Here is a 17,212-nt window from a genome sequence, read left to right as displayed (position 1 = left end):
ATGAAAGTACACATCAGCTGCACCCAAGAGTACTAAAAATTACATTGAGAAATATTTTTATCACTTAAATTTCACAAACACTCATTAAATAAAATAAAACAAAATAAAGGACATCTCAACTAAGTGCAAGCCTTGCAGAATAACTTCACCATGTGAAAGTCAAGAGTAGTTCTGCTGATAAATGGGAGATACAGAAGGGCTCTGAAAGCCAATTATGCCTTCAGGGAAACATATATAACCACTTTTTCCTCTACAGGTATGAGATTTGACTCGTCCATGGGAGGTTTGCAAAGAATTTTGCTACTGCTGGTGGACATAAAGGAAATCAGATCCAGCTCACTTGCTTGACAGCTCTGTAAAGTGACTATGTTCATGCAGTTTTCACTCCTATTTTTGTCACTAAGCTACCAGATACAGTTCTGAAAACATTGTGCTGATACTTTTTAGATACTCCAAAATATAAAAAACTTCTACTTCTTGCCACTAAAGAAAGCATGACTAAATTGAGTGGGCAAGAATTGAAAAGCTCTTCGTAAGAGTTCGTAGCTCCAAGGAAGGGTTTTGTAACAACATATGGAATAGAGATATCCTGCTAGAAGAGGAAGGTCAGTGGTGTACTTAAGGCACTGGATGTGGAGTCACATCAGCTGATCTATTCCTGGCACTGCCAGACATAAGGCAGGAATGTGGGCATTTATAGGTAACAAGAGCAAATCAGGCTGAGCTTTAGCTTCCGTAGATTTAAAAAAAAAAAAAAAAAAAAAAAAGAGAATAGAAATTCATTAGAAGTCATAAAAAAGTTTGATGCTATTTTTTGTATTTGTGTTTTTCTTTAAGCTAAGGCAGAAGATTATTACACAAGACCAACATAAAGTCAGGTAAGTTATTTGTGGTACTGTCTGTGCTTCCTTGAGGAAGTGCTCCCTTCTGCTTGGCACAGGCAGTCACCTAATCTCTTTACTAGAAGAGTCAGTGAACACCACCAACGTGACTGTGGAAACACATACAGGGTATTTTTTGCACAGGCACATTTGCATACATTTGGCAAATAACTATTTTATTTAAAACCACCCCACAAAAAAAAAAGGTTTTGGAGTGACTGAGTGAGGGGACCAATTGTCTTTCTACTGCTGTAGTCCCTTATACAAAGAAAAGTAACAAGATCTTATTCCTTAAACACAACACACACCCTCTTAGAAGGTTGATAACGGTTGATTTCTATTGCAGAAACAGTTGTGCTAAAACAGACTATATTACCTGTAAAGCAACATACATAATATGACATAACTAGGAACTTCACAATAATGTTTGAGCCACCACAGTCTCTCTGTACAATTATCCACCTATTAAATGCTTCTATTTTAAGAGACTAATACACCGCAAAATAAGAATCAGCACAATTCAGGGTTTCTGCTCTTCGTTTTCTAGCCTGTATGGACAAGCCAGGCATTACAAATAACACACCATGCTGGAGCAGCTTAAGGGCAAAGCAAGATAACCCTAGATCCCAAACCCTGCACTGAAAAGCCAACGCCAAATACATCATTTCATAGTTCTCAGCAGATCACTGTCCTTTTGCTGGCCAAGAAACATGTACCATATAAATTCTGAACTCCTTTTTAATGCTATCCTTCAATTACTAACACGTCAGCTTCCTTCTTCCCCCTGGTTATAGCTATGATATAACTGGGTCAAAACTTACCCTTAAACATACTTAAAGCAAGATTCTTTGATAAAAATTCTCAGTGACTGTATTTTCTGACAGTCAAAATTACCTGCTGGTTGTATTAGAAAACAATTTTTCATCGTGTCAGTTTTCCACTCTAAAATGTGTTTAATAATACACATAGAACCAGAGCAAAGAGAAACACTAGTTGCAGAGAGAGAGTGGTCAAAGACAAGGCAGCTTCTTGGTGCCACAGCTGAATCACTGGCTCCAGTTTTAGTGTCTTCATACATTTGTCTTTTGAAGGAGCTAGTTTCATTTGAGAAAGAGAAGTCTTTCTCATGCTAGTATTTCTGTTACACAGAAACCAAACAGCAGTCAGTCAAGCAAGTACAAGAGCTCCACAAACCATGCATTTTCCTCCCTGTACATTGAGACTGCTTGGACTTAATCAGTGTTTTGTCTTGGAGTCATAATGCTACATACTATCTTAAACCTTGTTTAGAGAAGTCTATTCAAATAATTTCCCAGGTCATGATTTTTGTACTTAGGTAAGGACAATCCCTACTTCAAAACTGTAATGCTGCTGGAAGAGTTTAGGAAGAGATTAAAACAGATTCGTATAAGATTTGTACCAACATATAAGGCACAAATACAGACTGTGAGTATTTTTTCATCACTTCTTCACAATACCTCTGCGGAAAAAGCCTAGACCTCCTCAGTCCTTTCCACTAACTTACTGCTTCTCTGCAGTGATCCTAGAAATGCCCCTCCTCTGGGCCTGAAAAGCCAAGTAGTTTCTGATTTATAAACTCATTCAGGATTTGGGAAGTCTCCGTTCCAGAAGAAAAATAACACTCAACCATGAGGAGTTCATTACTCAGCTGTTCCAAAGGCCTCTTATTTTAGAATACCTTGTGTCTTCTCTATGGCTTAGCTGACGCAGCAGTTACATATTCCAATTTTCCATAAAGTCTATTCTTTACATAAGCGTTTGCACTTATTGCCAAAGGGTTAACAGGATCATTACAAGACTGACGTTATCCTTCATACCTATGAGTCTTCTATCTGTTTGCCCAGTGCTTGCTAAAAAAGAACAAAGTTACAAACCTCCTACTGGATACTTAACTTCAGAAATGTATTAATGCTTAATCTTCAGTGTTATTTAATAAGGTCATTGTCTCATGGGCAGAAGTACAAAGGGCAAAGTACAAAACTTTTTAACAAGTAACTTAAGAGGAATCATTTTCAAAAATCCTTTCAACTCCTTCTGATCTGATGTTAAGAAAAAAAAAATCCAACAAAAAAGCCAACACAAAACCCACAGCATATCATTTTTATGGTTGCTCCTCATTTCCATGAATGAGGAGCATATTACCCTAAGAACATACTTATGAGTAGTTATGTGGACACTTGGGTAAGAATGGATGTCATTGCCCAGTGAGTTCACCAGAGGAGACAACACACAAACTTCCTTTGAAAGCCCCATGTTCTAAAGTTACCCTAATACAATAAACTTAAAGTAATTTACTATTACAGAATTAACAAATCATGGACTACAGCATATCAGAATACCACCAATTAAAACTTTTGGCTGTGAGATACCTTTTATTCAGAATTATTTGTTATAAAAACACTAGGAAGAGCCAACTTTGCTCAATTTAGAGCAATGACTTGCTAACCAGATCACTTCAAATTAAGAGAAGGATTTAAACCTTCTTCCACAGCATCACAAGCAGGACCCTTAATCTTCAACTATTTAGAGCACTTATTTTTCCACATTTGACAAATCTAAACGCCCTTGCTCTCTCCCAGGTCTATCCTGAGAAATTAATATTTTACCCAGAAAATTAACATCTTAACACAAATCTTAATACAACACTGCAGCAGAGGTAAAAAAGATTTCCAGGACAATCTGAAATTAGAGAGCTGTTACCTCCTGAACAAGTCACACACACACACCCTCCCCCATACTTCAACAAAATTTCAAAGAAAATCACTTTAAAATATAACTTAATGAGAACAGTCAGATATAAATATTAAGTGTAACTAGTCAAAAGATACAGATATGGGAAGTAAGTTGAAGTATGAAAATCAGGATATGGACACTTTTCCTTTAGCCCTAATGAGTGTACTAGACAGAAACTAGGCAGATCCTGTCTGTTTACCAAAGTGGAAGACACTGTTACTGGATCCTTAATACTACAACATGCTAATCAGAGAGGGGCTGATGTTACAGAAAGTCACACCAGCCTGGAAAAAAAATCTTCTCTCACCAGATTATTGATTCCCGCTTGAAGGATCACAGAAGGGTTCACACTGCAAGAACAATGGCAAAAATCTGAGCACTGCTTTTTAATGCGGCTCTAGATTTTGCAGTATCAAAGACCATAATGCAGGTTTCCGTCCTCACCTATTCTCCTTACAAACTTGTGGGATCTTAAAGCCTTGTTACACACACTCCCTCCAAAGTTTTTCAGCTGCCTAGTTTCACAATTAATAGGTTCGGGCCTGACTGAAAAGCACACCAATGGAGTGGTGTTAATGGAGTTATGAGAAAACCCTGATACTGCACAGGCTTCCTTCTCACTACATAGGAGTAAACTCTAGTGATTATGAGAACAAATTCTTGCAAACTTCCAGCCTGTTTCTCAGCAGTTGATACCATTTCTGTACCATTATAAAGTGCTTGCAGCTGTTCATAAACTCCAAGTCTTAATGCAATCAGTAACAGGAGTTAACATAACTAATATAAAAAGGCTATTTATAGCCTAAGAATGCAATCATTGAAAAATCCAGTTCTGATCACAAAGCAATCTACCATATCTAGTTTTCCTGTGGGACATATTATCTAGTTAAGAAGCAAAGAGATAGACATACTAGTACGCAGCACGTGCATACATACTAGAAGTAGGTAGGAACAATCCATCGGTATCCTAATTAGAAGCACAGGCACACCTCTAAGATAACTGATATACACTTCTCTCTTGAGACATAAGTATTAAATATCATATACACTACTGGGCTAAAATATGAGTTGATTAGCTGCAAATGAATGTTCTGTGACTGAAACAGGAGAAAAGAAAGTTCACAGTTATAGAGCAAAGAGGTCTAGTTTCTTCTCCCTCTTAACTCCTCCTCCCACAACGGCCCTTCTTGAAAAAATTTCTTTGGCCTGATTAGCAGTTTTTTTTAATCTTCCCATTTGAGGTGACTCCCATCAGGACTCTAACATGGAAGACACACTCAAGTACACTATCTTGAAGGCTGCCCTTTATCTTCATTGCCAAACTAAAGGCAGTCATATGGGTGTGAATTCCCCCAGAAGTAACAGCTTTAAACATGATGAAGACAAACAAGGAGAATATGGCCAGTGGTTACTTATCATTGCATAATTTCACCAGTTGCTAGAGTTCTATCCTTTCTTGTTAATAGAAATAATCAGCTGCTAGAAGATTTTGGAATCCCTGAGCCCTGGAATCCCCAACTGGAAGCTCTATTGGTGGCACATGCACACAAAGAAATCAATATTATCTGTCAGTAACAGGATTTTGATGCTCTCACTGCCTGGCCATCCTGGTTCCTGCTATACATGTGCCAAGCAGAAGACTACTCTTATCCTAAAGATATTCATCTATACTTGACATTGCACATGTCAAGACACAGATACCAATTGTCCTCTACTACGCTGTATGAAATAGGGTGCTGATAATGGTAAGTGATCTCAGGTTTATTGCCAGTTTCTATACTTTTTCTTACACAAGGGAAACTTGGTCCTGAAAGCAAAGGCAACTGAAGCATGAGAGAGGGCTAAGATGGCAACTTAAAAAACGAGGAGTCCTTTTTCTATTCTAATAGTCCCGTATCCAATGGGGTCCGATTTCCATACAATTCTAGCTAGTTCTCTTAAATATATTGGCACAGCATAAAGAATACCACTGCAAAGAGTTTAAAGGATGATGAAGCTAAAATTGGGGGAAAAAAAACCCACAGTACTGTCTTAGCGGCTCTGGAATTATTATGTGAAAGAACAAGTCCTCAGCTATCTATTGTAAATAATTTACAAGAAGATCACATGTATAATGACTATGAAATCGTTTTACTAATCACAAATATTAAAGACTACACTATATGAATGATCTAGTTAATTCCAACTGGTGAAAACTAACCAGATTTAATGCTGATGTTTATGCAGAGGTATATTTTATGTAAAATCTAAATTATTCTTACTGTGGCAACATTTATGCACAGAAGTAGGATGGGGATATTTCTCTGCCTGTTTCTATAGTTCTCAAGCTCTTACTTGAAGAGGTAATAACTGTCAGAACATCAGAAATGCAACAGCCCAAGGATATGCTAAAATCTGCACCAAAGCTTCTACCAGAAATGGACCTGAGTTTGAGCTCTATTCTTCAGTTAATGCCCCAAGACTAGGATAATAAAGTTTTACTGTGATAAAATCATAAAATTTCTGATCATCTTATGTTAGCTTAAGTACTGTAAAATGTGTGATAAACTACTTGGTATATTCTCCATCTGTTGCGCAGCTTTTAATTCAAAGGAGGTCAAAGTCAGAAACCTTCAACAAGAGACTTAAGTTCTCAGCTTTAACAAACTTGCAGCATTTCAGGTAATTTAGCTATTCATCATTGACTACACAACTATGAAATCATTTATGTTATAAAAACAGATGAACATGAAATACAACAGGTGTTTACTTGTCAATGAAATGACAGAAGTAGACCAGAACAGGACCACAGAGTTTTTTTAAGACCAGAAAAGAAAACTGAGGAAAAATGAAATGAATACCAGAAGAAATACAAAAGTACATAAAGCTCAGTCTCATTCTTATCTGGCTGAGAATAGAGACTGTTGTAGCAACAAAAACCCAAAAATGATCTATGGAACTCTCACACACATCCAGACATGAACTTTAATTCTAAATGTGCATGCTTAAAACCTCTGCCATTTAAGTCTTTTAAGACTGTAAAAACCAGTCCTTTGGGGAATAGAAAAGCTTTCAATACTTTGGGAGGAGTACTGCTTCAAAAAACAACAGGATTCAGGTCTTCTAGTTTAATAATGCCTTTAAACAACAATCCAGATAATTTCTTCAATGTGAATCATAACGTTAATCTAGAATAAATGATACACATTATGAATATTACTAAACACTACTCTGATTAACCTACACTGTGAGACCCTGGACATCAGATGGGAATGTTTGTTTGTTTTGATCAAAAGACAGTTCAGACAGTGGTCTGTAAAGGGAAGACATCAATAGCATTCTGCTGTTACAATACCGACATCCTGCATCCCCCACTTACCACATTATCTCTTACTCACAATGCCACCAATGAGAAGGCACCTGGAAAAAAAATCTGTCAATAAAATATTTATTTAATCATGGATCTGTCTACAGCAGGTCAGGAGCTGCCACAACATGACCTGAACTTCTCAGTTCTCTACCCTAACCCTAACAAAATGCACCCATCCCTGGGAACAATTATGAATAAGAACAGCGTTAGTATGTACAACATCTCATTCCCTTCTGAAAAGTATGAGAATTCAAGCTCCATTCATCAGCATCTATCCAAGCATCCATTAATCTTTTAAAGCCAAACTCAATAAAACTGAGTTATCAAAAGTGACTCAGCAACATTAGAGCAGAAGTCCCCGGCAGTTTCAGCTGGCTTTAACTGTCAAGTCTCATATATTCAAAGAAACTGAGACTGGTTTTATCATTGCCTGCTCTAGCCACCTCATAATTACATAGTGCTATAGAGGTGTCACAGGACCAAAATACCAGGTAGTCAACTCAGAATTCAAGAGATTAAAATTAAAGAATTGCTTTTTGGAGAATCAAGGTTTTCAGACTTACAGAGGTTTTCTACAAAGAATTAGACCTACTGCAATGTACCAGAGGTTTCTTGTTCTAAATATAACTTCCCAAATGGCAGAGAAATGGCAAGTTTCTTTTATGGAGAAAACAGTCATAACAGGAAAGATAAGAAACTTCAGTTTTGACTTTAAGGCTGATGATGCCCAGAACAATGAAAATCAAAAGGATGATTAAAATCATTCCCATTTGACAAACATTGGCAAAATGTTTACCAGAATCTTTGACAGCACTCATATTTTTTTTTATTTTTTCTGATGTAAGTGAATTAAACAGCAAGCTTGCAGAGGCAATACCTTAGTAACCAGAAAAGTTAGAATGACCTTGTTTTCTTGCTCATTAGAAAGGGGGGGGGAGGGGGGGGTGTAGAAAAAAAAAAGACAAACACATGCTATTTTTGTGAAGTTAGAATGTTTAGTCTTTGCTTGGGTTGTTTTTGGACAGTAACAAAGTACAGCGTTAATATGTAACAACATTGAGGGTTCATGGAAGTAAGACAGAAAGCAATTGCTATTCTTTATAACAAAAATACACTAATGAATGAACCAATGTAAAGAAGGTAAAGTAAAATACAGGGGAAAAAAACACAAACAGGTGATTACTGTGAAGTTTCCCCAGGCTGCTGTATCAGACAGCTTGTGCTGTGCCACCTCAATACAAACCAGGAGATATTCCTTATTGCTGAAACAAGCAATTGTTCAACTCTGCCTCCTGATTTTTACCTAGATATACTTGTGACTTTCTGCAACAGTGTTCAGGTGACTGGTCAAAGCACAAAGGTACATACATTAAACCGGCAAGTTTTAATAGGGTTTTAAATAATTTTAATCTACTGTAATAGTAATAAATCTTTCCTTGGTGGAAGGGTACAGTCATTCAAATGAAGAACAGACCACAGAAACTGGAGCAGAAGACCACCAGATGAGACACACCACAAAAAGCAGTTCAATTGAATCAAATCTTATATTACAGACTTCACGTAAAAACTCTGATCTCCTTAAGGTGGTTCTGTACAGGATGGGGTTTTTTGTTAATCTGTAAATTGGTTGGAAAGACTTTTTCCCTTCCCTCCTGCTTTTCAAACTCCAAGGTTGGGGTGGGGTTCTTTTGTGCAATTTAAAGGGAAGACATGGGAAAAACAGATCTATGCTTAGGAGCCGGAGAGAAAAAAGATTGAGAACTGATAAAGGAGGTAATGTGCAATGCTCTCCAACCTGGAAAGAAATCTGACAAGAAACAGACAGACTGGAATTACAGAGGAAATTTAACTAATACATCTTTTGGTTGGAAAAGATATTTCAACCCTTAGAAACTGTTGGGAAATTCATGAATTATCGCATTTCAATAAAAAATCCTTTCATTTTGTGTTGTTTAAAAGTTGAGAGAAAACAGGTATTTCAGTCAAAAAATCTGTAATTAAAAAGTCTAAGTACCAGATACTTAGCCATTTAGGTCTGCTAGCACAATTATATGTAAAATTTTGGAGGACGAGGTTTCAAGTGGGTACTCTAGAAGACCCTAAACTATAGCTGTTAAAAAAATTAAGGGTACTCCAATTACAACAGTCACTGCTCAATAGTATTCATAAAATTATAATAGCACACATTTAAAGAAACATCTGCTCTTCATCATAAAGCTCCTTTCAATTCTTTCCAAAGAGCTTTACATGAAAATCTTTGTTAATGCAAAAAGACAATTGATGTTCCACCACAATCAAATGTGCATTTGAGGTCTCAAATATGTATTTGAGGTCTCGTTATACAATTTATTTCCTGGAAAGACCATTGTGGGAGTAGATTTGGATTCTAAATTATAAACTATCTACTTGTTCAGAACATCAAGAAAGACAAAAGAGGCAAGATAAAATTCCAAAGATTTGACTGTTCTTCACCTTGAGATTTACTTGAGTTTTATTTCTGCACTTCTAATTTAATTTAAAGAAACAAGGTACTAATTACCTTGAACTACTTTTGTGATGAAACACTTTTTGGCTTACCCTTGAGCAGGGCAATAACTGTTGCTCCAGTGCAAATAATACAGGTTTTGTTTTCAGAAAAAACTAAAAAAATAAGCTTTCATAAAACTCTAGTAACCTCTTTTTAATTCACTTGACCAAATAAAAACCAAAAGTATACTAAAGAACAGAACATGATTTTTACAGTTAACATTTTTCCCTACTAATATCCATTTTGATCATAATTAGAGACAAAAGTACAAAGTGTTTTATATTTTCAGTTCTTTGACACTTCTTAGAGAACACAGATTTTAAGACACAATTAGATTTTCCATACAAGTTTACAAACTCCACCTAATAACAGCAAATGGTCGCTTTCTCAGAGGAAGGCGACATTTCCCACCATGCACCTAGTTGACCATGCTGTGTTGGACATGAGAGAAAAGATGATTGGGGTTTTTTGGCCTTTTCAGATAAGAGTCCTCCACCCTGAAGCATAAAATTCATTTTATCTGAACATATATAAATATAACATTACCCATGCCAAAAGCACTCAACTCCCTCCTACATTTCTTACAAGGATACGAAACCTGATGATTTTTTACAGAACCGATTGCTCAATCCACAACGGATATCTTGCCATCCATACATTCAGCTGTTGATTCCATCTCTGTATTACTCCCTTAAGGATGAGGACATTAAATACGTAATCCCACTCCCACTCGTAAAACGCCTCAAAATTCCACCTTCCCAAACACAGGTGTGATAACATAACATCAGCTCCACAGGGTCACCTCCATGAAATGCTCCCCTGAGAACAGGTCATCTGAGGCACAAGTCTGCACGTTCTTAGCAGCTTGGTCTGTTCTTTCCATCCTCCCAGTACCCAGTCCTCCATCTAGGATAATAAAATTTGTCACTACACTGACTCTATACTTTTACTCCTTATTTTGAACCCCATCATTCTCCCTCCCTTCATTTTTTAAATTAAAAGAGAAAAAAATAGTCAAGGTTGCCTCTTAAGGAAAGTCTGTTCTTATGACTGTTAACATGTCGCAATTATGATTCTGAGAGGATATAACAGACAACTCTCCCAAACTGTAGGGAGGGGGGGAAAGGGGATGGACGGCTGTGTTGATGAGGCAGAGCGAATCCTGTTTGGACACACAGGTGTCCTACTTCCCAAGCACAGAGGCAACTCGCTATTCTGCCACATGACTTTTACTGATTTGCTTTTATAAACTTATTTCCAGTAAGTCAACCCCACAAACAGACATACTGTTCAAGCAGCACGTTCAATGTTTTGAGAGGCTTATGATAAAAGATCATCAGAAGAAAGTAAGAACTTCAGCTTAGAAAAACAAGAATTCAAAATAATGTTAATAATCTATTCAGAAGAGGAAAGATTTCAGATGTCATAGGTGCTATGAATAAGACAGTAGATAACTGCAACAACTTATTTTTTCCCCTGGAAGCAGAAAATCTTTTCTGGAGAGAAAAACAAGACAGAAGTGGCATAACTTTGGGGTGGTTTTTTTTCTTTTAGAAACACCTATTTTGATAATAGTTACCTACTAGACATAAGTAGAAATTCACTCTGTAATTTTTCTTTATTATGCCTGAAATTAAAAACAGGGCAGAAAAAGAAATTCCATCAGAAAGAAAGCAATCTAAAAGAAGAATCGCTGAAAACATATGTAGATCATCAGAGAGGCAACAGAAAAAAATCTGACAGCTGTCAACACTATACCAAAAAAAAGTGCATAAGTGTAGCTGGTTTCTCCTAAGAATTAGGAAACTGGCAAACTGTAATAGGAACATTCATGACCTCGGGGGTATATTCAATGAAATTTTTGTATATGGATTAGGTACTTGCAGACAGAGCTGTTACAAAATTGGCAAAATCAGAACATGGGGTGGAAACACCACATTTCAAAGCACAGCCTCTGCAGCCAACTGTAGGAAGTCACAGTCACAGCCAGCTAACTTCTCCTCTTTGCACACCTGCTCAGCATTCCCCCTCCCTCCTTTTTAAACCTAAGTAATATAAACGTGCAAGTTACAAACATATTAGAAGACTTCAACCTGAATTTCAAAGATAAAATCTTAATTCAACAGTTCCCATTTGGCCTTAACCTTTAAAAACTCTAGATGAAGAACAGAACAGTCATGCTGGATCTGGCAAAAGGTCTGCTTAGCCCAGTACCATTTCTCCTGCAGCAGCCATAAACAGGTACCCCTAGGTGAAAGACTTTTTGACAGAAACCATGGACTTGTTAAAACGTCTCCAGAAAATAACAGGAAGACTCCTCTCAGTTCTTCTGGTAAATGGAAAACGGACCAGACCCTCCATAGACTATTGTCATTTTAGCTCGTTTCTGTCAGCAAATCAGTTGTTCTTGATCCTGCTTTTACCAGAGAGGGCACTACATTCCTAAATGGAAAACCAGAGGAATTTAAGGACTGTGAGAAGAAATTGTCACAAAAGGCATGACAACAGCCTTTATGAAGAAACAAGAGCAAAATCAGTGAAGCTTCTGAGAGACTGAAGCTAACACTTAGCTGGTTTAACTGATCAAGCCAGTCAGTAATTTTAAACGTGACAGGGCACAAAAGCAGATAGTTGACCCTTGTGTGTTAAATCATGCTTGGGAAATCTACTTTGCAGTTGCAGGCACAAAGATTACCGCAATGAGTGGAATTTAAGCCAGCAATATGAGTAATGTAAAACAATTTCTTTAAATGTGACTTCCAGTCCTTATGTTCTGAAAAATAATGCTACAAATTTGGTGTTTCTCCTGCCTCTGCAGAGACTATCAATGCTTCCACCTTACCCAAGCGTGAAACTAGCCCAAGTTTACCCCACTGCATCAGCAATGTTTAGATACACACTGACCAGAAATGCCTCAGATTATCATTGCTGTTGTAGGGAAGAACTACAAGTAATAAAAGCAGTCCAAGAAGACACCATAGCTATTTTTAGAACACATGCAAAATATGGCAAGATAGTATCAGCACCATTTCCCAGACACATACATATTTTTCGCTGGGGAAGGAGGGAAAAGGTTCCTCCTTAGGACGCCAGCCAAGACTTTGCCAGTGAAGTTCTCTGGCAGGTGCACAGAAACAGCCATGGCTGGGCAGCTTCAATAAAGTTAATATAACTACAAGAAACTTCAGATTCCAGACATTATCACCAAATAAACAGCGGCAGTGTAAGTTCTTACACCTCCAATATCACCCCTAAAACTGTTAAGACTGTCTTAACAAAGATCTCGAAGGCCACCACAAACGTGAAGGAGGTCCTTGTTAGAACTCTTCCCAGTATCAAGAAAATAAAAATGAGACTGGTAAGCTTTCAAAGAGTGAAACAGATCTCTGACACCAGTAATCTCCATTAATTGGAAACTCTCTCTCTCTTCAACCTCTACCCCTGCTCAGGATAACAAATGCACTGTGGGCGATAATACTAAGACAGAGCACTGCCAGGTCTGTCTGCCCGCTCAGAACTTCCCTTGGCTTACAGTTTAAGGTTATGGAAATAGTAGCAGTGGCCATACGCAGGTAAACACACGTGCATATCAAATACAGCCATGTACACAGCATTTGCTCCTTCCCCATCAATTTTATTCCATTATCCTAGCAAAATTAGACCTTCAGACAAAAGAAGCTGCTCAGCAACTGTTAGAACCCTCCGTGCTATAGCACTTGTGACAGTAACTGGAGGTGGGGAGGAAGGAAAGAAATAAATTAGCTTCTCATTTAAGGACATAAAGTACCGCCTGCCCACCCCTGGTTCCGCTTTACCCAAAAAATTTGCAGTCATGTAGACTCTGTGAAAGAACAGTCACGTCTTAAGTCACAGATCCTGAAACCTCATTTTCTACACTCATCGATGACCTACAGAGAAAATTTCACCCAATTACAGAAATATGGAACACCTTTATTAGAAAAATAACTTAATAGTTAACTGAGCTTTTCCTCAAGCTTTCATGAAACCAATTTAGTATTTGTCAAATAATTATTTATAAATCTTACCTGCTTTTTTCTTGAAGTTGCCTTGGGCAACAGACTGGCTGACAAAACTGATGCAAATGGAGAGCAACACAGCTCGGGGAAAGGATTTGGAATTGATGGGATCTCCAAAATATTGTCGTCTTTCTTTTTTCTCCTATTTCAACAAAATACATAATACCAAATGATAATTGTAACAACTGCTGTTAAAATTGCAATATCCAACCACAATGCATGACATATGAAGGCCTTAATACCAGGATACTTTCTGGTTGCAGCAATTAGCTTTTTTGTGCAGATTTTTTTTTTAATCAGTAGGCTGAATCTATTACCATACAGCGCTTAACACTACTTGAAAGCAATCCAAGTATTCAGCTCTGAATATAAAGTTGTTTGAATATGTGTAAGTCTTTGCAGAGTAAGAGCACAGATATATTTATATTGGCTCCTAAGGACATTAGTAAATATTTTGTTGTCCCTGTGTTCATGCCATTCCCTGTGTACACATATTACAACAGTGGATGCATGTAACTTCTCAGTAATACTTCCTGAGTACATCACAACTGTATTTTAAACAAATGGATATTTTTTTTCACCAGAACCAGGAGTCAGAAGTGACTGACAAGACAAAACAGTGCAAAGCATTAGACTAATTTTCTGTTTCCAATTACTTTTGTATTTGAATCTCCATAGCTCCATCATAAAATAAATGTCTCGGTAGTTGCTGGCTACTTAAATCTGATTGTATCAGAAGTATCACGAAGCAACATTTGTGAGAGTAGCGAAGATAATCATTACTGTACTTGCTGAATAGCTCAGTTATGCACCGGTTTAAAATAATCACATCAATAACGTGGCTGTTCAGACTGCTGTGTACATTGCAGTCCATGGTTTTCTCACATAAAATATGGAAGAGCACTTTGCCTACTTGATTTCATTTGGAAAGCAGCACCCAAAGCACCTCAAGTATTTGAGTCGTCCAACATCATACAATCACATTTTTCTACGTGTGTGAATTGATGGCTCCGAGCTCAATATTTAACTTTATTACCTTCATTGTTATCATTCCAGATTTCATACACCACTAGGTACAAAGTGGGGGAAAACATCAGAGTAAGGTAACAATGCAGCATGAAGATGCTTTACTACCTGGAAATCCTCACCGAACTAAAGTAGCATTTAGCATCAAGGAGTGAAAAGTCCTGTAATGCAGTATTTTCAGATTTCGTTAACCTGGGTCTACCGAAACTGTTCAGACGCTTCCTGAGAAACCCAGCTCACGGCTTCTTGCCCCAAGAGCAGAGACCAGCGCCTTTAAGAGCAGCCCGGGGGCAGCAGGCGGGGCGCCCAGGGGCAGCGGGCTGCCCCCGGGCAGGCACCGCCAGGGGAGGCGGCGGCTGGGCGCTGTGTGCCGAGGCAGGCTCGGCTGGGCGCCGCCGCTCGCCTCACGCTGGGAAACCTCGCAGGAAAAGGGGGGGAGGTGGGGGGGCGGGGGACGCATCCGCAGCGCGGGGAAGCGCCCGCAGGGCCGGGAAAGAACTTTTGAGTTCCCGGGAGGAGCGGGCCGCCCCCCCGCCGCCGTTCGCCCCCTCCCCAGCCGCGGGGCGCTCGCCCCCTCAAGCCCCGCCAGCCCCGCGCTCCCGCCCGCAGGACGCCTGCCGGCCCCTAGACGGCAGCAGGCGGGCCCTCGAGGGAGCGGGCAGCGCCCGCCCGGGCTCCGGCCTTACCTGTCGGGGGGCGAGGGCGGCGGGTCCCCCCCGGGGGGCCGGGGGAGCGGGCAAGGGGGGCCGCCGCCCGCGGGCTCCGCCGCCCGCCCTGCGCCGCGCGGCACACCGGGCAGCGGGGCGGCCATCGGCGGCGGCGACGTCCTGGCCGGGCGGCCGCCCGCGCGGGAGGCACGTCGGCAAGCGGCCCCGGCGCTGCCGGGCGCGTCGGGCGGAGGCTGTTCTCCGCTCCCGCTGCGGAGGACGGGGGAGGCGGCGGGGAGCGGGGGGAAGCGCCGCCCGGGCGGCGAGCGGCACCGAACGCCTTCCCTGGCACACGTGCGCGGGCGGCGGCGGGGGCGGGCGGCCGCCGGCTCCGCGCGGCGGCGGGGAGGCAGCGCGGGGCGGGCGGGGGCCGAGCCGGGCGCTCGCGGCCGCCTCCGCCACGCCGCGGCCGGGGCAGCCGTCTCTCCGCTCCCCGGCGGCGGGGCGAGGCGCCCCGGCAGGCGGCGGCCCCGGTGCCGCGGTGCCACCCGGCCGGCGCGGGGCGGCTGAGGGGCCCCCGGGGGCGGAGGGGCAGCGCGGCCCGGGGCCGGGCCCGGCCGGCATCCACCTGCCGCGGGCGGGCCTGGCACCTGGCCGAGCGCCTGAGGGATCGTTGACGAAGCTGCCCCGGCCCTGCGGGGGGTCGGGAGTTTGCTGTTATGCCTCGGAGAAAGCGGGAACGAGCAGGGCCCGGGGACAGGCCCATCACCTTTGTGCCCAACGGGCCCCCGTGGGCCAGCTCGGCTCCCGGCTGGGCCCGGGACTGGCGTTCACCGCAGCTTGGAACAGAGCAGAGGGTGGCAAAGGTTTTCCTTGTGCCTCGGGCTCTGGCAGGGCAGCCCATGCAGCCAAGCAAGCCAGCTCCTGCCCGGCTTCACCTACACAAAACCCTGTGTGGCAATTCCATGGGGCAATTCCATGGCCGTCCTTATCAGCCTCCATGCCATTGCAAAAATACACACCCCCTCGCTGTACGAAGAAGTTTGACGACACCAAGCAGAGCAGGTGAAATGGTGTCAGTCAGTCACCTTGACAGAAAGTCAAATAATCACAACCCAGGCCCTGATAAAAACAGCTGTGTGCAGAAACCTGGCTGTGCCCGGCGTGCTCAGCGGAGGTGTCAGACTGGTGAAAACACAGAACGTTTTGGGACCTGTGTGTTTTGCTGTTTTCCTGACCCCACCAAAGAAATCATCACACACAAGCCAAAATGTCAACTCTGGAGAAAGATTTTTACAACATAGAAGCCCTACTCACGGTTTTCATTTTGGCTGAGTCACGGTTGATTTTGCAGGATGTTTGTTGCCAATGAAACGAAGGATTCCTTGTCCTCTGAACAGCCCATTTGCTGTTATGCTGACCACAGAAGTGCAAGTCCAAGTTGATTAACAGTTTTTATATACAGAAACCGGCAAACATATCTGGAATTTTACAGTGTCGGATGACTGACTGGATTTGCTCGTTGCTTGCAAACAGCTATCTTTTTACACAACCACACAGACCAGACCACTGTTTTTTGCCTAATCGATTCAATGGCATAAATATGCATATTAAACCTCACTGTCTTCAAAGCAGCAGGAGAAAGGACAAGTGGTGTAGGTGCTCTAGGTAGAAAACTTAAGTCAGGAAGGGATGAAAGCCTTCGGTGGCAATTGCATGCTGATATTAGTCAGCATTTTAGAAGTTCAGCCATGAAAAGAAAGTATGTTTTCACTTAGCACCAGGTGCAACTTGTTACATAGTTACAACCTGATATACATGGTATCTTTTTGTTTCTTTGGCTTAGTCATGTAATTGCTTTGAAATGGCAGGCAAATAAAAAACACAATTAGAAGGAACATTAGCAAACAAATTAAATACTTCTATGTTTCAAAATAACTTTGCTCGGATTGAGTCATGACAGCAAAAATGCCACTTGTAGGAAAGATCAA

General features: G+C 41.0%; 1 protein-coding gene and 1 long non-coding RNA gene across 4 annotated transcripts in view; one reads left to right on the top strand and one right to left on the bottom strand.

Moving 5' to 3' along the window:
* LOC308068447 overlaps window positions 1-12,484 on the top strand; it is a 29,192-nt gene extending 16,708 nt beyond the window's left edge. The window contains exons 1-2 of one of the 2 annotated variants that reach the window (XR_013929966.1): window positions 7-878; window positions 5,102-12,484. This is a non-coding gene — a long non-coding RNA (uncharacterized lncRNA). Of the gene's footprint in view, window positions 1-6; window positions 879-5,101 lie in introns of those variants that run through there. The other variant, XR_013929965.1, reaches the window with a different exon arrangement.
* GRB14 (growth factor receptor bound protein 14) overlaps window positions 1-16,044 on the bottom strand; it is a 63,252-nt gene extending 47,208 nt beyond the window's left edge. Inside the window, exons 1-2 of one of the 2 annotated variants that reach the window (XM_080399099.1) lie at window positions 15,261-16,044; window positions 13,558-13,690 (exon numbers count right to left, since the gene is read on the bottom strand). In XM_080399099.1, the coding sequence (XP_080255225.1) occupies window positions 13,558-13,690; window positions 15,261-15,385 (258 nt within the window). In that variant the 5' untranslated portion in view covers window positions 15,386-16,044. Of the gene's footprint in view, window positions 1-13,557; window positions 13,691-14,204 lie in introns of both variants that reach the window. The other variant, XM_080399100.1, reaches the window with a different exon arrangement.
* Window positions 16,045-17,212: the final 1,168 nt, after the last annotated feature.

The sequence above is a fragment of the Falco punctatus genome (assembly GCF_963210335.1).
Source record: "Falco punctatus genome assembly, chromosome: 8".
NCBI lineage: Eukaryota > Metazoa > Chordata > Aves > Falconiformes > Falconidae > Falco > Falco punctatus.
The sequence above is the reverse complement of the archived record's forward strand: the minus strand, read 5'-3'. Positions and strand labels throughout refer to the sequence as shown.